The 27,568-nt window shown below is 48.4% G+C and overlaps 1 protein-coding gene across 3 annotated transcripts in view; it reads right to left on the bottom strand.

Moving 5' to 3' along the window:
• CDIP1 (cell death inducing p53 target 1) overlaps window positions 1–27,568 on the bottom strand; it is a 421,024-nt gene that overhangs the window by 83,657 nt on the left and 309,799 nt on the right. For all 3 annotated transcript variants that reach the window (XM_069647904.1, XM_069647903.1, XM_069647905.1), the window contains one exon: window positions 748–1,009. In XM_069647904.1, the coding sequence (XP_069504005.1) occupies window positions 748–1,009 (262 nt within the window). The remainder of the gene's footprint in view (window positions 1–747; window positions 1,010–27,568) is intronic.

Raw genomic sequence — 27,568 nt, forward strand, 5'->3', positions numbered from 1 at the left:
GCTATGCCTAGGGCGCCATCTAGTGATTGGCTCGGAGTATTACATATTTTTTCGAATTCGAAAAATGGCATCAACAAAAAGACTACGTGCTGGTTAGGACACGAAGTTATTAAAAGAAAGCACAACACATACACTGACAATGCAATGAAGGTCACCTGACTGTCTTTGAAGTCTGGGAAAAAGAAAAGATAAGCTTTGGGGGTTCCTCTATATGGCATCAGACTAGGAAGGACTCAAATATTCGTCGATCGAATCAAAATAAATGCCGCCCCTGACTTCGCAAATCTTGAGGGAGGCTGTGCAGATGTGTTGGGTGCGTGCATGATTTCCCTGGAGCAGAGAGGGCAGTGCCAGCTAGGTGTATTGGTCGGGCATACAACGTTGCGATACACCCTGCATCTATCAGATGGCGAAGTGGTGGGGCACAGAGTCGGAGTCTGGAAAATGGCAACTCCCGAGTTTCATTTCTTTAGGATTTTGTAGTCCCTCAGCATTCAAGGACGTGATACACAGTGCACTTGTACTCAGGTAGACTGTAGGAGTCTCTAGTACAAAAATTGAAACAAAACCAGTCCTGATTTAGGTGTTACACTTTGTTACTTTTTTAAGTGCTCCTGTTCATTAGCCCTTTGACCGTAGTGCTGTTGTGGCCCAACTTTGCCACCTACACTCTCCACCCACAGCAGAAGGGTTGGGGCACTCATCATATAATGTGGCACAGAGCAGGCAGGACAGAGCCCAACTTACCCTACAAAGCAGCAGAAGAAGCAGAGCAGGAAGTTCATCAGGCCAATCTCATGAGATAACTTGGTGGTGATGGCTTGCTGACAGTGAGGACACACAGTCTGCACCGGTGCGGACTGGAAGATCTCCCCTTGAAGCACGGTCACTGTGGTGGCAGCCCCAGGCGGTACCAATACGGTCGTAGTTTGTGCCCCTGGAGACATCAAATGCGAGGAGGCTTGCGGGTAATATCCCATAGGCGCATGTCCGGGAGGAGGGTAATAACCTGTACAGCAACACATAGAAAAAACAGTAAGAAGACTAGTTGCACAGTGCATGGCTCATAAAACTCAGGGGATGCGTCCCCAAAACCTCCCTAAATTACAAAGGGTCAGGGAAAAGGGGGTATTAAACATCTACAAATAGATGGGTCGGTTGAGTGGGATGACACATAGCCTGAAATTAATCATTTCAAATCATCTTATAGATCACTGGTTAAAAAAAAAATAAAGGAACCCAGGACTCACTTCTGACACCCTTTGAAGAAATCCTAAATGCTCCTGTCTGGTCATAGCGATCTTTAGCAAATGTGCATTATGCGTTTATTTGAAATAGGTGACTCAAGAACTATATCTTTCAGTGGTTTTCACATGAATTCACGGTTCATTTAATCGGTCACCTTCAAATCCACAAAACTTAAATCACAGCGGTTTTTACTCAAGTTAACTTAATTCATGCCAATCCAAATCAATCGCAGAGTGTGAGGAGTGTTTCCCGTGTTGAGGCTCTCATTGAACTGTCTGTCCTCGCTGCGGATTCCCGGAAGGAGGAGCTTAATTGCTAAAATCCATCCTCCAGACGTGGAGTGCGAGGAGTGTTTCCTGTGTTCCCGGGAGCACGGCCCTTGCCGTCTGTGTGAACACTGGAACATCTGCAGTGATCGGTAAGTGCCCTGCGGATATTTTTGTTGCTTGGCCCCGAATTCTAATTAACGAGACGACTAAACAAGGCCCATCACTCTTTCACTCATTCGCTCCTCCGTGCTTGGCGGCTCGTGGGTAGGCCTTAGAGCCGTGAGAACAATGCAGCGGTAATCCAAACCACCAATACAGAGAACGCGATGCCAAACCTGCCCGCTGTGAATGAAGGAAAAATATTAAACAAAACAGAACAACTCACGCCAAAACTCTGTAGATCTCCAGTGGAATTGGAGCCGCAGACTGAAGAGCACTGGATTTAAAGATATAAAATCATGGACTGGCGATCTATCAGCGGGCCTGGAGTGCGCCGGCTTGACCAGGGCCATGAAGGCAAAAAAAATCTCACAACTGAGGGACACTACTTCTCCCTTGTGCAAAATCACTCCAACAAACCTTTTTCGAAGGATCTCCAGAGTGCCAAAGACATCTGCAAAAGTTGCATCTCCAACAGGGGCCGACATTAATGACATCAAAGACGCTGACATTTTGGAGATGAACTTCAGCGCTTAATTAGGAGTCGCCCGCCCAGACGCGAGGCAACAAGCATGCCGATTACAAATGCGAGTCTCCCGAGGCCTCGCTTGCAAACTGGCCAACAAAACCACAAGTATTCTCCAATGGGGTGATATCCTAGAACACCGAACTCCCTCTCCAAACGGGTTGCCACTCTACATTGAAGGAGGAACCATTCCCCCGAGCTCCACCTGAGCCAAATTCTTATGCTAAGCAAGGGAATGGGAGAGAGGGGCTCACCCTCGGTGCTGGCAGCCAGAATGATGAAGGACATTGCGTCCATTAAAAAAAGAGCTGGACGAGAAGGCCAGGGCTCACAATATAGATCAGCTTAAAGAAGCTCTTCAAAAGCACAATGCTCTTGCTGAGGCGGGGGTCCACAGAAAGGCCGATCTCTCCACCCTAAAACCTGTAAAGACATTGGACAAGGTAGTGAGCGCCTTAAATGGCGACAAGGAGGGGATGCTGAAAAATCAAGGGCGTACGATCTTTACTGCAGAGCCATCTCTACCCCGGAAAATAAGCAGGGAATATCCTTCAACTCTGACTTGTCATTGGAAGATGACTTATTTTCTCCTAGAAGACTTCATTGACCGTTGCACTCTTCAAGCTTTAAGACTCCAAACACACAAGTCAACATCATGGCCGCAGTAATAACTCAATTAATTCCATACATAAAACCGTATGCAAAAATGAACGAGTTCTTCAAGGACCAGGCCACATTGTTGGCCATGATACACTCCAAACTGATCTACGTGGAATCATACATACAGTCAATACAATTTAGAGTAGACAATGAAGCAGTGATGTCATCATAGTAACCACCCTCTTCACTGACCTCTGCTCCTCCCCATCCCTCTCCATTCTTCCCTCTGGCCCTATCCATTCTGCTGGACACAAACGCTAGATGCCATCATCCACTCCAACCTCGCTCTCTCTTCTCCCCTGGTCACCCCTCTCTCCTGGTTTGACCACTCTTTCCCCACCTCCCACTTGGGTCTCGTTGGCCTGTGGCAACTCCTCATGAAGCTCTGCCAACCTCGTTCACGAACATCTGTCCGATGAAACGTGTGTTTGCTGCCGCCTTCTCTTCCACCTTCATTCCCCCTTGCCCACCCAACACGTCAGCGTGTCCGCTGACTCTGACATCAGCAACCTCTATCTGTCCATCACCAACACCATTGATATCCTTTCCCCAGTCATGAGGGTCCGCCTGAAACCTGCCTCTAAGCCCAACACCTGGCATGACTCTGATCTTGCAGACCAAAAACATAATTGCAGGGCTGCTGAACGGAAGTGGCACACTTCATGCGCACCCTCTGACAAACTCGTCTGCCGTCTGATCCAGAGACACTACAGACTCTCCATCCGTGCCACAAAAAGAGTCCACATTCAGGCATGAGTGTTCAATGCGTCCAACAACATGGCTGAACTCTTCATAATCTGCAGGGAACTTGCCAACCCATCAGCAGCATCCTCTGCAATGCACTCGCCTCATGTTGCTACGAAAACCCAGGATATACTGAACAGTTTTGTAACAGACTTCCCAACTCTCTCCCCTCTGCCCCCGCCCTACCTTTCAACCTCCTTCTGCCTCCTTGCCTACTTCACTCAAGTCTCCCCTGAAGCAGTCACCAGAGTTGTCAACTCCATGAAGGTCTATTCCATACAGGTTGCTCCTTGCTCGTCCAGAACCATCAAGGAAAATCTTGCCTCTCTCGCCCCTGCTATGACTGATCTCTGCAACCATTCCTTTGCTACTGGTTCTTTTCCATCTTCCCTAAAGCACTCCCTTGTGTGCCCCTCCTTAAAAAAAAAACCTATGCAGACCTTTCCTGCACAGCCAACTACCATCCCATTCAGTTTAATTGTGTCACACACATTTTTTTAAAAACATACAAAATACAAAATACATTATAGATTCTTTACAAAAAGCCTGTATTAGTTCCAGGTTGGTTATACGGCACCAAAGCTCACCTTTCAAATATACTACAACTCATTCATTCTCATTCTCCATTCTGTTCATACTCTCTATCTTGTCTCTCTCGAACCCTCTTTGGTTAGACATAACTGTTTCACTATAATGATTCCTTCCTGGGTTCAGATCTGTTGCTGAATCCACCCATCTGTGTAGATTTGAATCCCACAGATTTAGAATGTCTACACATGTTTTGGTTGTTTCTTGACCCCTATTCAGGTCTCTTCATGCAGCAACCTTCTTCAGGACGAACAAACAGCAACCCTTCTATGTGCTGTCTCTTACGGTAGGGTTAGCCATGGTCCCTGCACTTGTCAATTGGCGCAGATGGTTCAGATGTGAGTATTAATCCATATTTCTATGTGGGTCCTTATCTCCTAGAATCACTTAGGAAGACCAGGAACTAGCGCGCATGACAGAAACGAGGCGAGTCGAGTAAAGGGCCCCGGTTGCAAAGGAACCTTTGCTGGAAGCCTCTTCTGGTGAATGCTGATGCAAGTTCCCCTCCAGTGTCCAGTTCTTTCGTCTCAAGACCAAGAATTCAGGGACAGGGTCCTGTGCTGCTGCATCCACTCCAAAGCTCTTCTTTTCTCCTAAGGTATTGTGTGGGCTTGGGTATTACTTACCTTAAGTCTGGTGTGCATCCTCTGAGGCTGAGTGGGTGATTAGTGTGATTGGGAGTTTGCCCATACCACTTGGCCAGGCCTAATGCTGGAACACATATATGGAGCCTAACCAACTTTGAAAGTGAATACTAACTTGTTTAAGAAGATGTCCTATGGAACTTTGACTTTAATGTAACTGAACCCTAGCTCAACCTGCCTAGAGCTGGAAGGTAGACCACTAGGATCCCTCTTCTGCCTCTGAGAGAACTAATGCAAAAGGCTTGGGAATGACTAGATGACAAGGATTCTGCCTTGAAAGTATAACAAGTGTAAACGTATTTACTTGCTAAAGAAATTAGTGTGGTAACTATCTCTGTGAAAGAAGAAGTTACAAAGTGGCATTATGTTTATGCTTACTTTGAGTCGCATTCTGCCCCTCTAAAAAGCGTATAAGTTGGAATGGTGTTTTCCCCCCTTCTAAAAAGTAATAAGTGTTGGTACTGTTTTATCATTGCTTAACTGAATGAGTGTAAAAGCTTACCAATAGAGTTTACCTGCCTTGAAATAAATTGTGTCTTTTTTAAAAGTGTAATATTGGGGTTTGCTTTCCCTGGTCTGCTTTATACAGATTCTAAAACGGTCTAAGGGTTTATACCTACCTTTAAGTTTGTTTGTTTGTTTATTTTATTTATATTGCGCACCAGACCCTTAGGTTACCGGGCGCAGCAACAAGTATATGCGAAGCTTACAATGTTACAATGTTATATAAATGAATTTACAATATTACACCATATTTCACAAATTACAAGAATGTACAGATAAAGAGTTGCCGTATTTACATGAATGTACAGTTAACAATATACAGGATTAGCAGTAATAACCATAATGGTTGATGTCACGTCAGGGTGCATTAGGTAGGACTACACTTGTGAGTGTTCGGGTGTTAAGTCGTTGTTGGCGATAATGTGTTTGATAAGGTTCCTTCTGAAATGGGGGAAGGGTTGGTCAGCTCTTAGGTTAGGTGGCAGGGCGTTCCACAGGTTAGCAGCTTTCACAGGGAAGCAGACGCCACCAATTTTGGCAAGTCTGAATCTAGGTACTGCCAAACAATTGGAGTTGGCGAGTCTCATGGGTCTATTAGAAGTTTTTCTTTTTATTTTGTCCATCAAGTAGCTGGGAGCAGCATTATTTAAGGCCTTATGGGTTAATGAGATCATTTTTAGCTGGATTTTATTCTCAGTAGAGAGCCATTTATGTTGCCGCCTAGTCGAGGAGATATGCTCCCTCTTTTTTATTCCTAATGCAGCTCTGAGAGCATTATTTTGTAGAGTTTGAAGTCTTAGGGTAGCAGCTTTATTGGCGCTACTGTATAGGGCATTACAGTAGTCGAGTCGGGAAAGAATTAAGGCTCTAGCCAGGATTAGGCAGCTGGTATTAGACAGGAAGGGCTTGCCTGCTCTGATCAATTTACAGGTGTAAGCAGTAGTGGCGGCTAGGGAGTTTACCTGTTTAGTGAAGGACAGGGTAGAGTCGAGATAAAAACCAAGTGTTTTTACTTCCCTCGAGACTTTAATGGCATTTCCGTCTATGCTGAAGGCTGAGTAATCCGGGCCCAATTTGTTAATATTGGCTTGTGTGCCCAGAATGATCAACTCTGTCTTATCATCATTCAGGCAAAGACCGTGAGTGGCCATCCATGCCTGAATGATGAGATACACTCTATTCACCAACTCCTCATCCTCGCTGTGATCCCCAGAAAGTGGGAAGAGAATCTGTGTATCATCTGCATAGTTAGTGTAGGTGATACCGAGATTGTCCAGATCATCGAACAGAGGTTTGGTGAATATATTGTAAAGGGTCGGAGAGACGCAGGATCCCTGAGGGACTCCACAAGTAATGGGTATAGGGTCAGCTGCTGCCGAAGGGGAAAAGACTCTCATAGTTCTCTCACTCAGAAAGGATTCTATCCAACTGATAGCTTGGGTGGAGAAGTGAGCGGCAACGTCCAGGTGTTTGCAGAGGACTTTGTGGTCCACAAGATCAAACGCAGCTGAGAGATCTAGTAGGAGGAGGAGGGCTGTCTTACCCTGATCTCTCAGTTCGTCTATTTGGGCCTTTAAGTCAATCAGGGCTGTTTCCGTTCCGTGTAGTGGGCGGAAGCCAGATTGTCTAGATCCTAGTAGTTTGTGCTGTTCAAGGTAGTTTTGAATCTGTATATAGGCCACTTTGTCCAGGATCTTTAGCAGAAACGGAACTGTGGTGATTGGGCGGTAATTGGTGGGGATGAGAGGATCTAAAGTTTGCTTTTTAAGCAACGGGAGCACCCAGGATTGTTTTAGGTTAGCTGGGATGATGCCTGTGGAGAAGGATGCATTGACAAGTTTGGAGATAAATGGTGATAGGTCTCTGGCAGCGTCTTTTATTAGCTGTGCTGGGCAGATGTCACCTTTGCAGTTGGATGGTTTGAGGGTGAGGATGATTTTTTCAATCTCAAGTGTGGAAGTTTTAGTGAAGGAAAATTTGGTATGTTGAGGCATGTGGATCGCCTTAGGTGGTGACAGTGTAGGGAGTTTAAGCGAGTCTTTTTTCAGTTGAATTTTGTTTTGGAGGGTAGTAATTTTATTAGTTAGAGCATATTGGATGTCAGAACACCAGGTCTGATCTTTAGTGCAAGTGTCTGGTATGGCAATAGGTGACTCAAGTTCCTTTAGGATGGAGAAGAGTTCCTTCATACTTGATTTGGAGTTAGCGATACGATCGTTGTATGAGTTTTTCTTAGCCAGACAGACTGCGTTTTTGTATTGACGGGAGATAGATATTAGGTTAGCCTTGTTCTCAGCAGTTGCACATAATTTCCAGTTGGATTCATATTTTCTCTTGATGAGGCGTAAAGCCTTGAGTTCTGGCGTGAACCATTTATTTAGATGGGCTTTGGGTTTACTTGTGCGCATTTTAAGTGGGGCAATTTTGTCCAAAGTATCAGTCATAATTTTGTTATACTCGTGAACTAAAGTGCCGGGGTCTAAATTGTCAGGCAAGGCGTTTAAGGTTGGAAGAATAGCGGGTATGACATTATCTATTGTCATATTCTTTTTGTTTCTTGTGGGGCATGAGAGTGCCATGGGGACGACTGTAGAGGATGGTTGGGAGGTTAGGAGGTCAAAGGACACTAATGAGTGGTCAGACCATGATAAAGCCGAGATAGAGGAGATGACTGTAGTACAGTTAGAGTCAGCGACCCAGTCTAATATTCTACCTTTCGTATGGGTAGGGTTGTTAACTTTTTGGGAGAAGCCGAGGGAGTTAATAGCTTGGGCGATGGTCGCGGCATGCACATCTGTTTTGTCATTAAATCCTAAGTTAAAATCCCCTAATACCAGCAATTGAGAGGTGGTTTTAGCATTGAGGGTTAGTAACTTGTGTAGATCCTCTTCGAAGGTCCCAAGCGGGCCTGGAGGTCTATAGATTAGGTGAATGGTTAGAGATTGATTATTATTTATAAGGAGTTTGGCAGTGAGGGCTTCACAGGATTGTAGCGTTAGTGCAGGGGCTAGTCTTAGTGAGAGGCTTGATTTAGAGATAATGGCAATTCCGCCTCCGCGGGTGCCCTCTCGGTCTTGTCTACATATAGTGTAGCCGTCAGGTATGGCTAACATGAGTGAAGGGCCTGCTGCCTGGTGTAGCCAAGTTTCAGTTATAGCAATGAAGTCCAGGTTATTCTCAGTGATTAGATCAGCTATCTCAAGGGCATGTGCAACTAGTGACCTGGCATTGAGAAGTGCTCCTTTATAGGAATGATCCTTAGTTTCCTCTTTGGTATGTGTAGGATTAGGAGTGTTTTTAGCGCTGGATTTTGTCTTGGGCATAGATATTTGGGTGAGCGTTGAAGCTCGGGTGTGGTTGGAAGCGTAGCCTGTATTGCCAATTTGATGTTTCATTACAGATTTTGTGGGAAGGAGGAGTCGTCTGGGTGTCTCATGGAGTTTGTTAAGTCTAGCGCGTAGTTTGCTATTTCTATCGTGGGTGGAGCTAGGCTTGGAAGTGTAAGCTAGAGGTTCTGACAGAGCTTGGTGTTTAGAGTCAGTGTATGCATGAGTGTTAGTAATAATATCTGGTGATATATGTGATAGAGGTGCATGTGAATATAGTGGGGTCTCTGTGTAGCTGCCCAGCTTGCTAGTAGCAGGAAGTGTAGCAATAGCCATGATGCAGTAGAAGCTTAGTAGGCTGGACATTGTGCGTAACTAGTACTTAGTTTGGTGGGTAAGTGGTTTACAATACAATGGTCTCTGGGCGACCATAAGGCACTACACAATGTCACAGTGGTCTCTGGGTGACCATAAGGCACTATACAGTATCACAGTAGTCTCTGGGTGACCATAAGGCACTACACAGTAATACAATGGTCTCTGGGCGACCATAAGGCACTACACAATGTCACAGTGGTCTCTGGGCGACCATAGGGCACTACGCAATATCACAGTAGTCTCTAGGCGACCATATGGCACTACACAGTAATACAATGGTCTTTGGGCGACCATAAGGCACTACACAATGTCACAGTGGTCTCTGGGTGACCATAAGGCACTATACAGTATCACAGTGGTCTCTGGGTGACCATAAGGCACTACGCAATATCACAGTAGTCTCTGGGTGACCATAAGGCACTACACAGTAATACAATGGTCTCTGGGCGACCATAAGGCACTACACAATGTCACAGTGGTCTCTGGGCGACCATAGGGCACTACGCAATATCACAGTAGTCTCTAGGCGACCATATGGCACTACAGTGGTCTCTGGGCGACAATAAGGCACTATACAGTATCACAGTGGTCTCTAGGCGACCATAAGGCACTGCACAGTATCACAGTGGTCTCTGGGTGACTATGGATTGTGCATTGGAATATTTTTTGTTGCAGTTCAAGAGCACAACGGTGCATGTGGGACCTTGGACGTAGCAATGTTGGGAGGTGCTAGATCAGGGCTCTAGCTCGAAGGTTGGGAGTGGATTGTGGAGGAGGGGGGCAGTATGCTTACCCTGTAGGTGGACGGCAAGGGGTCCTGGCTCTAGGCTCGACGGTGTAGACAGGCTGAAGACAGGCACAGTGCCTTTGTGGGTGCCTTCGTGGTGGGCCGGCTCCAAGCCTGCCGGCTTGTGGTTGGCTCCCAAGTAGGGGAGAGGAGCCAATCACGATGCTTGTAGGGCTGTGGGGCCGAGTGGAGTGTTGTGGCAGTGACGGTCGGCCATCTTGAAGTGGGGCAGACCTCGTGTCTCCCAATGGTGGCTAGATGCACTCCAAGTGCAGTAATGGGGCAAGACCTACGTGGATGTGGTCCCCTGGGCAATCAGGAGCGGCGCGGATATATTAATCAATAATCCGCCTCGAATTGCAGAAAAACGGCACGCTCGCGCTCCGAGTTGCGAGAATCATCTGGTGGCTTGTAGCATACCTGGAGTTAGGCAGGGCTCCAGGGCATCAGTGCAGGGCTGCCTACTGCTCCAGCAGTAGAAGGAGGGAGCTCCTGCTCCTCCAGGCTCAGCACACGAACCCAAGTAGTTGGAGGCTTCTTTAAAAAGTGTATAGGTCGTACTCACCTGGTCTTCTTAACGTGTAACCATGGGTTGTGCTTCCCTGAATTGCTTTGGTGCTATTCTAAAATAGTTTCATAAAGTTCGTACCTTAAAAATGGCAAGTTACTCACCGCAGTGACCACTGTACTCATAGTCCATAGTCCCCTTTCCTCCATCTAGTATGGGCGTCCCTCAATAGGGACGGGAAAAGGATCTTTTTCACCCCAAAAAATTGTCTTTCCCTTTAAATTGAGTTGCGCATGGGGGCGCAGCCCCTGGAGCATGCACTCCCTTGACCCCGCTCACTGGCGCCACACCTCAGTCCCCTTTGACGTGTTGGCTGTATTACACAGCCTATGGACGCTGCTATTTTTTAGGGGGAAGAATGGTGGGAAGTATGGAGGGAAGGGGACTATTGACTAGAAGTATGTTAGTCACTCCGTTGAGTTACTTGTAATTACTCCTACGCCCATCCCCATTCCTCCATCCTGTATGGGAGATTACCACTGATTGAAGCCCTGGTGAGGAGTAATGTAGGCTAGCTTAGGCAAACAGATTTTGCAGCACCGCCTGGCCAAAGGCTGCGTCAGCCCTCGTGCTGGCATCCAGGCAGTAATGTTTGCAAAAGGCTGATGGGGTGGCCCATGTAGCCGCCCTACTAATAGCTTGCCATGGTACATGTCTTTGGAAAGCGACCACTGTTGCTTTGGCCCCGACAGCGTGAATGTTCCTTGGAATCTCTTTTCGCTGCACCTTATATGCTTTGTGAATGGCTGAGACATCCATTTGGCTACTGAAGCCTAGCGTGGTTTTGATCCGCCAAAGGTGACAAACAGGGTGTCCAACTTGTGGAAATACTTGATCCTATCCAGGTAGAATTTCAATGCTCTCCTGACGTCAAGACAGTGAAGCACTTTCTTCGCCTCTTTTGTGGAATTAGGGAAGAAAGTGGGCAGTATGATGTCCTCGTTGAGGTGGAATGATGAGACTACCGTTGGGAGAAAGGAAGGATGAGTGCGGAGCACCACCTTGTCTCGATAGAATATAGTGTACGTCCCTGTGTCACTAGATCCTGAATTTTGCAAATTCTGTGTGCCGAGGTATGGCCCACCAGGAGCGCTGTCTTGATTCCGACTAATCTGATGTCTATAGCCACCATGGACTCGAAAGGTTTATGCACAAGGGCGCCGAAAACTATGTTAATGTCCCAGACTGGGTGCGGGCGCCTGACAGGCATGTACAGCCTTGTTAACCCCAGCAGATGTCTTAACCACTGGGTTGGAAGTAGAGAAAGAACTCCTGTCAGAGTTCCTGTAGATGCATATGGCTGCCAGGTAAGTCCGGCATATGTCTACCAGGACCCCTGACCTAGCTAGATGCGCTGAGAATGATAACACCTGATCTAGAGTGCATGCTAGAGGATCCCCTCCTGCCTTGTTGATCCCCTCCTGCCTTGTTGGCTCAGAAGCAGAATGTGGTCCATTTGCTCTTGTATTGGCTTCTGGCGCCTTGTATGATTTCTAGCTCGTCCTGAGACAGATTGAGGTGTTGGAGATTTATCTGCTCAGGGACCATGCTTCTGGGGCTAACCTCTCCAGGGAGGGGTGAACCACCGTTCCCCCCCCCCCCCGCTGCACCAGGAGAGGGTTTGTCACTATGGGGAGGGGAATCAGAGGCTGGTCTGACATCAGCAGAAGGTCCCAGAACCACAGCTTGGCCGGACACCGCAGCACTCTTAGGATCAGTCACAGTTGACCAGCTTCTCTGATTTTGCAAATAACCCTGTGAAGCAGGGGGGTAGGAGAGAATGCATAAACCCACATTCTGTCCCACTGGATCTGCAATGCATCCCCCATATAGCCTTGGCCCCGGCCTCCCAGGACACAAACTGTTGACATGGACGGTTGTTGTGCTCTGTTGTGAGCAGGCCCCGACCTTTTGAAAATGCCCAGAAGGACCTTCTTGTTCAACTGCCACTCATAATTGTCTGAACCCAACCTGCTGAGTCTGTCCGCCTCTAGCGACGATTCCCCTGGGAGATGGACTGCTGAGATCCATATGCTTTGTGCGATGGCCCACTGGCATATGCGGACGGCAAGCCTGCACAGAGGGGGAGACCTGGTACCCCCTGTTTGCTGAGGTAGTACATGCAAGTGGAGTTGTCTGTCTGAATGCAGACCAAACTGCATTTGACCATTGGAAGGAACGCCTTGAGTGCGAGCCAGGTGGCCATTGTTTCCAACCAGTTGATATGATTCTGCTGTTCTTCCTGTGACCACAGGCCATGCACTGAGTGGCTGCTCAGAGGGGCTCGCCGCCCTTGGAGGGAGGAATCTGTTATCTTATTTCCCGGCTTGGGCTGTCTGAAAGGACTGCCAGCCATGAGGTTGGTGTCCTGTTTCCACCATCGAAAGATCCTGGTGCAGGTGAGCCGGTATGGTAACCACCACTGCCGTCTGAGCACCTGCCTCTTAGCTCCATGAGGCCGATAAATGCAGCTGCAGCCTCCTCATTTCAAGTCTGGTCTGAGGAACCACAAGGGGATATGCAGCTATTATCCTTTACAGCTGCTGATACCACCAGGATGTAGTTACTGCTCTGCTGAGGAAGTAACCTGCCGCCGCCTTGTTTGCCACTACCTTTTCCCTTCTGGGAAATATCATCTGCCTCTGTGTGTTCCATAGAAGGCCTAAGAATACTTGGGTTTGTGTAGGCTGAAGTTGTGACTTGTGGAGGTTGATTGAGAACCCCAGGTCGTTTAACGTGCTCATGAGCTTGTAAGTTGTGCTCCTGACCTGCTCTGGCGACTCAGCTCTGACTAGCCAGTTGTTGAGGTACAGATATACACGGTGGCCCTCTGACCTGAGCAGCGCAGCCACCGCATTCATGAGCCTCGTGAATACCCATGGTGCTGAGTTGAGGCCAAAGGGCAGCACCTTGAATTGAAAATGCAGTCCCATGACCCGATACCTGAGGAACGATCGATGAGGCTGCCAGATCGGGACATGCAAGTATGCATCCTTCAGATCCAGGGAGAACGTTCAGTCTCCCCCACACAGCCACTCTGCAACCAAAGATGGCGTAACCATTTTTAACTTCGACAAGGGCAGATACATGTTTAAGAAGGATAGATCTAGGACCACTCGCAGGCCTGCCCAGTTCTTCTTTTGAATAGCAAAGATTCGAGAGTAAAATCCCAACCCTTGCTGCGGAAGTGGGACCTCCTCCACTGCTTCGCTTGCAATAGGCGAACGTATCTCTGCTAGGAGGGATGGTGTTCCGATCTGGAGGGGGTGGACAACAGGGGGCGAGGGGGAGAATGGGAAGATGGAAGCCCTGAGAGATTACCGAGCCCACTCATGGATCTGCAAACAGTGTCCGCCAAGACTGACTGTGTAGGGCTAACCTGTCCCCCCACTGGGGTGCTGTGGATCTGAAGCAACCCATCATTGTTTCTTTGCCTCCGAGACTGGGGCTTGGGAGGGAGACTGGAAGAACCCTTTATGGGATGATTTCTGTTTCCTCTGATGCTGACTGGGAGATCGGTTTGGCTGCCTGGTTCTGCGGTCCTGGAAACCGCGAAAGCCACCGAACGTTCGACCTCTATCTGATCGAGCCTGCCCAAAGCTTTTGGCTGCTGGTTTGGTAAGAATCACCAGTGACTTGGCTGTCTGGGAGCTTCTCTTCTTTTTGTCCACCTCCTCCTATGTAGTGGAGTGGAACAAGTCACCCCCTTCAAATGGGAGATCAAGGATTCTTTCCTGGACATCAGAATGGAATCTGGTTGCTTTAAGCCAGGCTGCCTGTCTCATGTCCGTTGCTACACATATGGCTCTACCTGCTGTATCGATGCGTGCGACTGTGGCTTCCATCAGGTCTTGTGCCATTATCTTGGCCTCAGCCAAGCCGGCCTTGAATGAGGCTTGCTTGTGGGCCAGTAGGAAGTCAGCGATTTCCTGCCACAGCCTTTGATTTGCTGCGGCCAATATGACGTTGACATTGGCTTGCCTGAGGTGAGGTCCCGCATTAGAGCACACCTTTTTGCTGTAGGCCTCTAGGACCTTCTCTTCCTTGCCTAAAAGCGCCGATGTGGATGTGCTGGCAGAGGATGCTTGGCGTTTGGCATACATGGACACCGCCGCAATGACAGATGACAGAGGTTGAGGGTGAATGGACAAGAGTAGCGAGTCGTCCTCGACTTGCCTATACTTAGCATCAAGTTTTTTGTTGACTGGTTGTGTGGAGTGCGGCTTGGTCCATCCCTTTCTAGCCAAGGTCTCCATGTCTTTTTGTAGTGGTATACCAGATCTAGAGTGTGCACGGATGGAGAAAACCTCTGCTAAAACCCCTGCTTCCATCTGCTCCTTTTGGGGTAGGGGGATGCCCAGGTACTCAGCCAGGCCGGCAAGTCTGCTGTGAAATGCTCTTGCTGAGGAAGGCATGTCTTGCTCTTCTTCGTCGATGCCCTGTTGCTCCCTGGGGTCTGCAGGGTCCACTGGCAGCGTCAATGCTGCGCCAACAGGCGTGGCCGGAGGCGGAATAGGATGAGGGAGTGGTGCGCTTACACTTGGAGCCTGTGGCTGCACTGGTGCTGGCTGCGGCGCAAACATGGGAAAGATCATGTCCTGGATGATGACCTTAAGAATGCTTCACACCTGTGTGGACGGCATTTGCGTCAGGAACTTATTGAAAAAGTGCTCCTCGCAGGCTGGTTGAGCACATTCCTGCACCGGCACCTGAGTAGGCAGAGTCGGTTAAACTTGCTGTCTCAAACTCTGCTGTGCCCGTCATGTGTGTATGAGGCCTCTGCGTAGCGCAATTGCCCCGCTGTGGTCGGATAGGTGGTGCACCATGTGACCTCTGACGTAGTTACCGGAGGCCATTCTACCATGGCAGTGGTTTCCTACCTTTGGGATTCACTGTACTGGCGCGCTTCTGGCCTGGCCACCATTCTGTCCTCGTGAGCCACCATTTTGTCCGCCCCTGATCCACATGCTTTTTTGGTTGTACTAGGCCCGGGTTCGGCCCGTTTGCTTGGACGTGTAGGCTCGGCCCCTCCTTGCACCTCAGGCACAGGCCCGGTAGGCTGTTGACCCTCGACCACAATGCTGGTAGTGCTGCCTGTGCTGCATTTAGGCGCACCTTCAGGCCTACGTCTGTTAACAGAGCTGTGCCCCTCAGGACATGTCCCGGTGTTTAAGCCACTTGGCTCCCTTGCTACGGGACTGGGAGGATCTTTAGATCCCTCAGCCATTAAGCCGATGGCTACCTTAGCCTCAGTACCCTTCTTGCCGGTAACAGAGCATGATTGGCCCCTCCCACTGGCGGACTTCCCTGAGAAGCAGTCGCCTTTGCTTCCTCCACTGCGCCAGCCAATTCTTCAGGGTCCGCCGCACACTGAAAAGCCTTCCCATCCCTGGTCTTCACCAAGGCACCGGAGGCAGAGGACATGCGGGTTCGATGTGGGGAACGAACCATCGCAAGAAGGCCAACTACTGAAGCCCGCAACGCGCTGACATGCGCTGGGGACGGGCGGGGCACCCGTGGACAGTGTCCTTTAAAAATAAAATCAAAAGTTAGTTAAGTCTATTAAATCTTAATAAAAACAAGGGGAAAATGCGTGGGATTACGGGCCACACGGACTCCACCACGGGCGCTGGTGGAGTTGGTCCGCTCCCGTTCTTAGGGAGAATTCTCAAGAATGTGCTAATTTCCCTTACCTTTTGAGACCCCCAGCAACTTTGCTGGATTTCTAGGATTTGATTTTTTTACCTGGGAAGTGTGCCTTTTTTCCCCACTCTTCCATGCATCTTGATGTGCGTTTTACTTTTGTGTTCTTTTGTTATGGTGTTTTAAAACAACTCCATAGGCATAACCTTTTTCTGTGTGTCACGCAGCACCTTCAGTGCAGTGGCACAGGGAGGTCTTTCAGACTTCCCAAGGTTTAAATACCTTCTCTGGGACTGACTACTGTCTCCCAGAGCATTTAAAGTTAAATTGACTTTACTAGTCTCGTTACATTTACTGACCCAGCACACACTATCTTCGTATAGAGTGCTGGAGGGGTTGCCTAGCATCCCCTGAGTCAAAACACTCATGTAACAGTCAAATGTTACCCTTTCCTACTTTAAATGGCTGGTGGCAGTGGTTTAGATCAAACTACCATGATTTTTCCCGACCGCGAACAACAGTAGCTATATATAATTTATTGTGACTTAGTTTACAATGAAACTTTACACATTAAAATGTTACCTAAATGGGAACAAAATTATAATGAGAAAACCATCAATAATTAACAAACATTGCATAAGAAGTTACCACGAAAGACAATACATTAAATTCTCTGAATATACATTTCCTAAAAAAAAAACATATAAAACAACTTCATTTTAAGTTCACATTTACAATAGATCAGGGACCAGATCTAACCACATCCTACCGTATGTTCTTCATTAAAAGAATTTCAGATGGAATATCAATCTAATTTCAGTGTTGTTACAGTTCCTGTATAAATAGGGGCCTGTGTTAGCCAACAGCCCCTCGTGGGTTTCAGCGATGGCTATACATCAACTCCTCTTTATATCCGCCTAAATGGCGGGTCAGCCATGTTTTTCAATATGGCGCCCAAGACCTATCGGTAAAAGCAGACTCTGGTCGACTTTTTCCCGTCATTTCTTTTAGGGAAGATCCTTCTTGTGTTTGGTCCCTTTGTTTGTTGGCCTTTGGCAGGCTTCAGTGCTGAAGCCCTCTGGCGCCAGGGTGTCTAGGGTGGACAGGATGTGAGGGAGGTGCCCGAAACTCCCTGTGCTTAGTCTCCTACGAATAATTACCAGTAAAAATTTCTGTGGAGTGAAGGAGGTCACTAGGAAAGCTTAAAGCCCTGGGGAAGGTCTTGAGGTGGCCCAAACACGTGTTGGCTGTGGAGGAATATATAGATAATTATTATTAATCAATGAGTGTCAGATTGGTCATTAATCAAATATCTCGAATTGGTCCCATTGTTGTAGGAAGGTATTGGGCGGAGACGGCATGGGCCCATCTGGTAGCGTGAGGCTCAAATCACATATTTACCAAGGCCTTTGCAGCCCACCTTCTAAATAGTATACATAATTCCTTTGTTTCTTGAAAATAATATTGACAAACTAACTGATAAAAGGAAGTTAGCTCAATCTGTTATCAACCCCTATCCTGTTTGCAATCACAAACAATGGTCTATTGTACACAAATTATCCCTGATCTCAGCTTGGGCAAGTGGGAATTTTTTTGTTTTGAACCCACTCATGGATTTGCTTTAGTAACAATTTCCCTAATAACTTAAACAATGGATGCAGCAGTGAGAATGGGTGATGGTATGGAGGATCCTCAATATCACCTTTGCTTTTTAATGGAAAAGCATATCTCCAGGCCAGAGGACTAATTCAGCAGCGTGGTGTACAGCATTCAGACTTCCACACCCAAAGGAGCCCAAGTTATAACACTCTGCAATAAAAATCTATGTCTGTAAGGGGGACCCAATGTAGTTTCGGTTTAACAGAACCTCTCATACTTCCAACAGGAAAAATGGTTCTACTTGGCATTTCCTTGGTTTCATCTGTAGATGAGACAGCAGCAATTTGGACATCATGGAGAGGAGAAACAAGCGGGGCTGTTTATTGGTCTCTAATTGTTAGGTGAAATCCCTCATTTCACATAAAACTTATTTCGAACTGCAGTATACTGATCTTCCCTTTTTTTGTTATTTGCTTATTTTTTCTTGAATTTGATTACATCTTTATATCCTATTCAATTATATTCTCATTATACAGCTTAGTATTCTCTTTACAACGCAAAGCATATTTAAGAATTGTGCATTTCTTATCAAACCAAAGTAAGTTTATGTAGGCTTTCACTTGGGATTAGATCAAGCTGTAATGGTCAGGTCATGCTAATCAAAAATAATCAATTCAGCACAAGAAAGCAGGCTCAGATCTCTTTCATTAATAGCTAGGAACTGGTCCACCATTTCTGCAAATACCCTTTCAGTTTCCAACATGGGCCATTTACCGGACTGTCTTACAAGCAGAACCAGCGGAAAAAAACAATTTACAAGCAGATTCAGCAGTGCCAAACACATTCTCAAATGGAAGGCTCATGATTAAGGCCACTTTTCAACCTGGTTTGTAAACTTAATTTGCTTTAGTAGCCACATTTGATATATTTTCATGACATAATATTTGGCCTTCACAGGGGGTCTTCGTTTATTAGCATCTATTTGCCAGGTGCGGTTTGCGGGGGAGGGCGGGGCTTTTGTTAAAACACCCAAAAATATTTTATAGACAGTGATCAACAAATAACTGAAACAATACCTTTCCCTGCTTTTAAGCTTGTCCTCAGCGCAAATGACAAGATGAAGGGGTGCACGAGGTGTATATATTGTCACGAGGGAGGAGGCACACAACTCTCAACACAATAAATGAGTGTAGAGAAAATAGCTTTATTTATAATAGAAGACAAAGTGGAGGGTGAGAAAAGGGGGTGCACAATACAGAGGATGTCCCATTTGACAGCCCACTAAATCTAACTGGTAACTTCTCTTTCAGTGTCTCAGACAAGCCATCTAGGGTTAGTTTCCTTATTTCTTTCCCCTGGGTTTGCTTCACCTGGAGACTGCGGACCAGGGTCAGAGTGACGGAAAACTCCTACTGTGTCTAAGGTATATGCTTGGCGTAAATTAAGTGTCAGGATGGAGGAGTAAATAAACCTAGTGCATTTATTCTTATTCATGTATTTAATGCAATGGCCTACGGTAGGAGTACCCATTCTTCTGGCCCATATCCCTATTCTAATTCACAAGATTTGAGGGTGTTGTATACTCTAATCTGTCTTATTTACTGGGCTAGCTGGCTTAACCACCTCATTTGCTCTCTTACTATTCTCTCTAACACACCAACTACCAGAAATGCCTTAGAAACTCCCACATCACTGGCATCCTTCGATTTTTGTTCACTGAATTTAGTGGTCTGAATGATGCTAGGGATTGTCTGAGCCCTTTCCTACCCAATGCCAGGAACTGGCTGAGCCCTTTCCACCCTAGTGATGTGCTAATGCATCAATTGCTAATCAGTGGGTCCACCTCCTCCCCATGTGTTTTCCCCTCTTCTCTTCACTAAATGTGGGTGTTGCATGTTCCTTAATTGCCGGTTATCTTTCCTGATCTGGCTCCAGGTTTTCCATGGCCTAATGGCTTAAATACACCAGCTGCCATCTTGGAGTCAGGCCGAGTGGTCCGTGTAGTGGTTTCACCGCTAACGATACCCCCGTTCTACTCACGAGTGCTCAGCTTGTTCTCCCAAGTGCTTGAGCAGCCTGGAGAACCACCATCCACACTCTCCTGGTGGTATTCCAAGCTTTGGAGTTCACAGCAGAGCCTGTGCCTGCTCTACGGGTGAATCCATGTACAGAAAATTAGGTGAGCGGCACACTCCCATGACGTCTCCCGTTTCGTGCAAATCCTTCCTTAAACTGACCCCTGGTGTTCTATTTAGGGAACTTATCTCTCCTTCCATATAATAGATTTCATGGTGGGTTGCCAAGGCAAGGTTTCCCTAATGACCAGTGCCGCAGAATGGAGAACCCAATGCAGCTGAAGGGCACGGGCACTTAAGATGGGACAGAGGGGCAAACACTGTGCATACTCGGCAGTCCAAGGCAACAAGGGGAAGGGAGTCAGCTCCTTTCCACTCCCTTCCCCCCTATTTTCTCTAGTACCCCCAGGCAGGCACTCAGGCATTTTAGCAAACACCCTCTGGGACAGGAAAGGAGGTTTCACAACCAAGTGCAGCAGGGGAGGGGCAACAACAATAAAACTTGGCTGATACGGCCAACAACAGGGTGGAAGGAAAGAAGGAAGGAAGGGATAAACAAAAGAAGAAAGAGGCAACAGATGATAATACCTATGGCTGGTGGTGCCAGCTGGCCGGTGTAGGCACCCGAGCCTACAGCCATATGCATGGCCTCAGGCTGTATTTTCCAAATATAAGGAGGGCCAGCTGGAGCTGTTCTCCAGTTTAAACAGCATTCCGAACGGAGCGCAGCAAAGTCATTCTGCAAATGCAGAAGACTTTTTATTCACTGTGAGCATTGCGCCGGCCGCGTATCACTCCACCATTGTGCTTCATACCACGCACAAGGTAGGCTTACACTGGGAGCCGACGGGAGCACCGGTTTCCCAAGAGCGGCAAACAGGGCCCAGTCAGGGCTGGTTCCAGCATGGGGCCATATGACCGCAGCAGTGCGCCGGGGAATCCACAAGCTGCATTGCCTTCAGATCATCCACAGGCCTGTGTTCGTGGCACCCGCAGTGTCCTTGGGCGGCTCTGACGTCCCGGGTAAGCTCCAGTGTGATTGACATTGGCTGGAGAAGGAACCACACACACAGAGTGAGCCAAGCTCATTTACAAATGCCCGGGCAAAAGTAGCAAAGGAGCGGGTTTTATCATAGCAACTTAAGAACGGCAACGCTCGACCCAAGAGAGATGTAACAGGAGCCTGCACCAGTTGAAGAGAAAACAACTATGAAGATCAAAGCAATTAACCTGGCAAGCTTTGCGCAATGCCCAAGTTCTCTCCAAACGTAAAAACAAATCAGAAGAACAATTATTGGGAGTGGTCTGCAAATTATGGCTGGACGTGGCTTAGGAAGAAACTAGACAGGGAGCATACAGAGGAAGATGATATCAGCTTGGAAGAAATCAGCGAGCCAACCAGCGGGAAGCAAGATGTACTAATGTAGAGGAGGCCATCACAACGCAGGTTGCCACATGGAAGAACAACACTGAGAAGAAGAATAAAGTTTCAGCATTATGAATAGCACATGGATAAGCGGAAAAGCCAGAGGATGGCGTAAATAGTCCACAGACTAAAGGTAACCCTACAAAAATTACATTCCGGACTGAGTGCCAACATGTCTCCAGCACACTGGAAACCGTTCCTTCTCAAATCGATAAATCTGGGTTGAGCGCAAACACGCTTGTTGAATCTGCGTTTGTGGCAGCCTTTGCTCCACTCGGGCCCTGTTACCGCATGTAGCGGGACATCAGGCCCAAAATATCAGCACCACCTCCTTTTCGGCGGAGGAGAAATGATCAGAAGACTGCTTTCTCATCCTGAGGAAGGCGTAACTTAATTTCCATTACCAGCAAAAGCACTTCACGGGCTGTGCAATGGTCTCAGAGCATGAAAACACATTGGGCCTCATTATAAGTATTGCAGAATGGGTTAACGGGTTCCGCTAAAGGAGGCGGACCCGTTAACACCATTCTGCAATATTACGAGGTCCCCTAGCGGGACCCGATGTGGACGTCTGGTCTTACCAGATGTCCATAGCAGGTCCCGCGAGGGGACCAGGGAGCTAACAACGGGCCGGTTGCAATCAGCCCGTTGTTAGCTCCCGCACCCATTCCCATTTGAGCCCATAGGGGCTCAAATGGGAATGGGGAAGGTCCGGGCCCGGGCTCCCAGTAGAAGGAATTACCGGGCCCTCCAAACTCGGAATGGCCCTGTAATCCCCCATTCAGGGAACCCGGACCCGATTTTGGAGGCAGCCATGGCGCCAATAGCACCATGGCTACCTCCAAAGTCGTAATGAGGCCTATTGTCTGGTCGCAGATCAAGTAATTGGTCGCACTTCAAAGGTTGGTAAGAATTAGGGGGTCGAGGGGTCCTGTTAACATGAACACCCAGGGATTTCAAAAATAGCGCCTGTAAAAGGGCACAGTCGATGCAGATATGGGGGCATATGCATGAAGGTGTTTTATAATGGCGCAATCCCATAGGAAAACGTTGCATGAATCAGGCCATGTTGTCATGGGTCATAGTTCTAAAGATGTTTAAGTGGCACTACGCCAGGCCCGTTATGCGTCTGTCCAATTCAGTCCAGTTCGCTCACTGGTCTCGGCACGGCGGGTGAACTTTAGGCAGGAAATTGAACCCATCACAGCGTACATTTTGGGCGCATGCGAAACAGAATAAAGAAATAGCCCAGTGCATAGTGACACTGGCGTGATGGCAGCAGCGCCCAGATGTGACTCTGCTGCAGGAGCGAAAGTTAGCAATTTTCCACTCTAATTTCAGGAAGAAATCATGCTATACCCCGTTTTTCCGCTTCTAGAAACCCCACCCCTCACTCCCGAAGGGAGGGCCTGCCCGCATCAAGCCCAGACAGGTGCTTAAGCTTGCTAGCAAGACATTCCTACACATGGTCATAGATATTCATCAAGCTCGTCGTTTTAATTTGTGAACAGCTTATGCCCAGCAGCTAAATCAGCAATGCATATATGAATATGATGGTAACCTCTTTCATTTTCCGAAAAACGGAGGGAGCCATGTTTAAACGCCTACCACGGAAATTAGTTTTACCAGTTGCACGTGATGGGACACACACAAGCCAGCTTTTTTACCAAAGCCTGAATGGGGAGAGTAATTACAGTTCATGGAGAATTACGGCAGACGATAAGTGGGAATAATGGAGGAAGGATAGTGTAAGGGCAAAGCGTTTTCTTCTTGGAAGCAAGGCAACGCGGCACAACATAGGTTCAAATCCCAATCCCGCGCTTATAAATCACTCGCTGGTAGTAACAGCGTTATAAAAGAACAATTATATAAATAACAATGTCAGCTTGTGCGATGCATTACCACGATTACAACCTGGAAAATTAAATGTAATCCAGACCACGAAAATCTTTCAAATCCTGCCATAGTAAGGCATCACGACTATTCTATTGATAAGCAAATTTAACAAGGACGCAAGCAAGAGTTAATTTTGTGGTCTGCTAAGGTATAAGGCGCTAAACAAACAAAGGAGCCAGAGCACAGCGCTGATGGGCAGGACATTCGTTTAGTTTGAGACACAGACAGCCCACTGCCCCACAACTTTGAATGAAGGGCTCTGGGTCACCTGTCCTGATTAAATGCGGTCCTTACGTTGAATTTCACACGCTAATTACAGAAGCCCAGTCTATACACCCAACATAGGCCGAAGGAGGTAAAAGGTTATGCGCCGAGGAGCACAACAGAGCAATTGACAGACCAAGGGCAGGTGAAAGTTAAATTGAAGCGCAAAGTTCATATTTCTCACCCATATTTCTCACCGGCCTGTCAGCAAAGAGAGTGAGGCAACCTTTCCACTCAGGGACCGCGAGGGGGAGGTGGGACTGCAAGTTAAATTACAAGAGCACGGTCATCAGGGGCAACAAAATTTGCCCCTGAAGGTGTTACACATGAATAAAAAGACACTGCCCCTTTAAGGGCAGCCAAGGAGAAAGAGCGGGAGGAAAGACGGAAAGGGAGGGGCTGGAGGGAGGAGACGGCAGTTGGAGTTTGGAGGTGAATAAAGTTGGTTCACCGCGAATTTGGCTCTGTGTCATTTGTAGGCCTGAGTGCGTGCGTATGAGCGGGGTCCAACACTGGCGACGAAGCCGATGCGACCCTTTGCGTGCCGGCAGCAGTTTGGAGGGCCTGTGAGCCCAGCAGTGTGAGGAGGGCCTGCGCGCCCAGCAGCGTTCAGGGAGGGCCTGTGTGCCCGGCGGATCAGCAGAGGCCCGTGTGCCCTGCTAGGTGGGCCCGTGTGCCCAGCAGTCAAGGAGGGCTCGTGAGCCCAGCAGACCCGGTGGGCCCGTGTGCCCTGCAGTGTATCAGGACCGGAGAGCCCAGCAGTGTGGAGCTCAGCAGTGGTGGTCTGCCAGCAGCAGACCAGCCGACCAGAAGATCGTGGGGCCCGTGCGCCCAAGACTGGAGAGCCCGGCGGTGAGGAGCCCGGCAGCGGAGGACTACCAGCTACAGACCAGCCAACCGGAAGATTGAGGGGCCCATACGCCCAAGACTGGAGAGCAGCGTAGAGCCCAGCGGCGGAGGCCTACCAGCAGCTGACCAGCCGACCAGGTGATCGAGGGGCCCGTGCGCCCGAGACCGAAGTGCCCGGCGGCGGAAGCCCGCCGACAGCAGACCAGCCGACCGGGAGATCGTAGGGCCCGTGAGCCCAGGACCGCAGCGCCCAGCAGTGGAGGTCCCGCGCCCCCTCGGCAAGAAGAGGACCGCGGACGCCAACGACGAGAAGAGCCCGCGAGCCGGAAGAGGCCCACGAGAAGCAGGAAGACCACGAGGGAATACAGCAGGCCCACACGTCACGTAAGAGGAGACCCGCAGGCTCGCGGCATCCACCCTTCAAGTAAGGTGTCGGAAAGGGGTAGCAAAAGGGGAACCCCGAGTCTCCCACCCACGTGACACATCAGTAAACACACCTAAAGGTGACATTTGCCAGAGTGCCGTTCTGCGCACAAGAAACAGAAGGTGAACAGTGTGCCCCAACACGCGAACCTACACCGCAGCAGAACAAGAGAGCCATTGTGCAAAAGCCTACTAGGGCACCCCGAGCATCTGAGACGCAGCACTCCACGCTGCACACCAAGAAAGCCCACAACCAGGTGACAACACACGCACACCACCTCAGTGGACGTAGGACCACCATGTCATCTGCAGACGCGGCAGACCCTAATGCACCACCACCACCGGGAGCTCCCTCCTCTCATGCAAGCCTAATGAGGAGACCTGCCCCGTTCACGTTAAACCCACACCATGACCAGGGGGCAAAGATGGGAAGAATGGATGGAGGAATTTGACGACTTCGTAGGTGCCATTGGCACGCAAGAACCTCCCAGCATACTGAGCATATTTGCAAATGTCGCAGGGAGAGAGATCAAAAACATTATACGCACAATCCCTCCACAAGATCGCACCACATATGCAAGACTCCTGCAAGCCATTAACGAAAAGCTGGTCATCTCACCTAACCGGGACTATGAAAGATACACTTTCAACCAATGTGGCCAGCTACCTCACGAATCAATAGGGGAGTTGGTAATACGTCTCCAAAGGAAAATATCCAAATGTGACTTTGCTAACTTTAATGACGAAGAAGCCATTAGATTACGCATTATAGAAGGGTGTGTATCCTCGATGTTCCGGAAGCACCTCCTCAAGAAACCCTTATCCCTAAAAGAAGTGCTAGACCTAGCCAGGGTCTACGAAAGAGTGGACATTCAGGCAGCAGCCATTGAGAACCCAAAAAAGGGAGAAACTATAGCCGCAATACATCCCTATGCCCGCCAGCTAAACCCCCAACCAAGGACCAACCAGAGGTACCCGACAACGAGCACAGGGTGACCGCCAATGCTATCGCTGTGGATTCGAATATCCACACAGAGGACCGTGCCCCGCCATCGGGCAACGGTGCATGAGATGCGGAATGGAGAACCACTTCCAAGTGATGTGCAAGGAACTACTACCGGAAGGGGGATCAACACGCCCACGACCTGCCCCTCGCATAATGGACGCACATAAAGAACAGCATCACCAAGTGGATAGGAACTTACCTCTCGTGCCATCATATCAACGCCCAAACACAGTGAGAGCTCTGGAGGGACTTCAGATTGAACCGGACAGGAAAGACCACGAACTATATGATGCCTATCAGGATGACTTCATGCAGGAACTAGAACGCGAAGACAACCGCAAAGCGGAAGCACCAGACATCCGGGAGCGCGACAGAGAGCCATACCCCTACGCCCCACCACATTATCCACCAGGTGGAAATGAACAGTCTCAATACCTGCAAGACGGCTACGACCGAGAGTATGTATGCCTTCTCAGTGTGGAGGAGGAGGACACTGCGGCTCCCAGAGTAACAATTCAAATGGGAAGAGCCCAAAACAGATTTATCGTTGACACAGGAGCGACGGTAAACGTCATGAATGAAGACATTTATCGTGAAATAGCTTCGGCATACCCCATCCAAGAGTCTAAGACACACATCTTCCAATGGGGAGCAGCCCAACCCATGACATCAAAAGGGAAATTCCAATGCGATCTACGGCACAGAGACATCACAGCAACCGCCACGATACATGTGATAAGAAGCCCAGCTATTGGCCGCTGCCTTCTCAGTTACAGGACAGCTAACGCACTTGCCCTGATTGACCTACATTATGACCAGTCGGAGGTCATTGAAGGACTACCACTACCATGCGAATCTGTCAGGGCAATGATAGAGAGACCGTTGGCAAAAAGGGAACTCAAGAACACTTTCCCCAAACTATTCGAAGGAGTAGGAATGTTAAAAGGGCCATGCATCAAACTACACATAGACAAAAATGTCAGGCCAGTTCCACAACACCCACGGAAAGTGGGTTTCCACCTCCAGGAACAAGTATCAAAGGAAATACAACTTCTCCTCCGGAATGACATCATAGAGAAAACGGAAGGGCCAACACCCTGGGTGTCACCAATAGTAATTGTCCCCAAGGACAATGGTCGCCTTCGCATATGCGTAGACATGCGCATCCCAAATACCGCCATCCAGAGAGAAAGGCATCCAGGACCAGGATTGGAGGACATGCTAATCAGGTTAAACCAGGCGAGATTTTTCTCAAAACTTGACCTCAACCAGGGCTACCATCAACTCGTCCTGGATCCAGAATCACGGTCCATAACCACATTTGCGACGCATGACGGCCTGTTCCGCTATAAAAGATTAAATTTCGGCATCTCATCTGCCGCGGAAATATTCCAAGAGACCATCAGGCGTCTCATAGCATGGGAGACGAATGCACTAAACTACAGTGATGACATCCTGATATTTGGGAAAGATCAAGAACAGCACGATAGGGCTCTCAGAAACATCTGCTCCATCCTACAAGATGCAGGGCTAACACTGAATGAGTGCAAGTGCGTCATTAACAGAACAAGTCTCAAATTTTTCGGCCACACATTCTCAAACAACGGAATATCTGCAGACCCGGACAAAATAAAGGCCATCACTAATCTTCGAGCGCCGACGAACACAGCAGAGTTACGCTCGCTATTGGGAATGGCGGGATATTGTGCGCGATACCTTCCGAACTACGCCACAACAACTGACCCGCTCCGCAACCTCCTGAAGAAGAACCAACCGTTCATATGGGACACACCCTGCCAGGAGGCATTCATAGCGATAAAAGAGGGACTTACCAACAACAAACAACTGGCATATTTTCATCCAGACTGGCACACCACCATCACAGTTGATGCGAGCCCGGTGGGACTGGGAGCCATCCTAGCACAAACTGACTCTGCAGACAAAGGCCACCATGCAATAGTTGCCTACGCCAGCCGAGCCCTGTCA

The sequence above is a fragment of the Ambystoma mexicanum genome, chromosome 2q (assembly GCF_040938575.1).
Source record: "Ambystoma mexicanum isolate Mex_15411 chromosome 2q, UKY_AmexF1_1, whole genome shotgun sequence".
Classification (NCBI taxonomy): Eukaryota; Metazoa; Chordata; class Amphibia; order Caudata; family Ambystomatidae; genus Ambystoma; species Ambystoma mexicanum.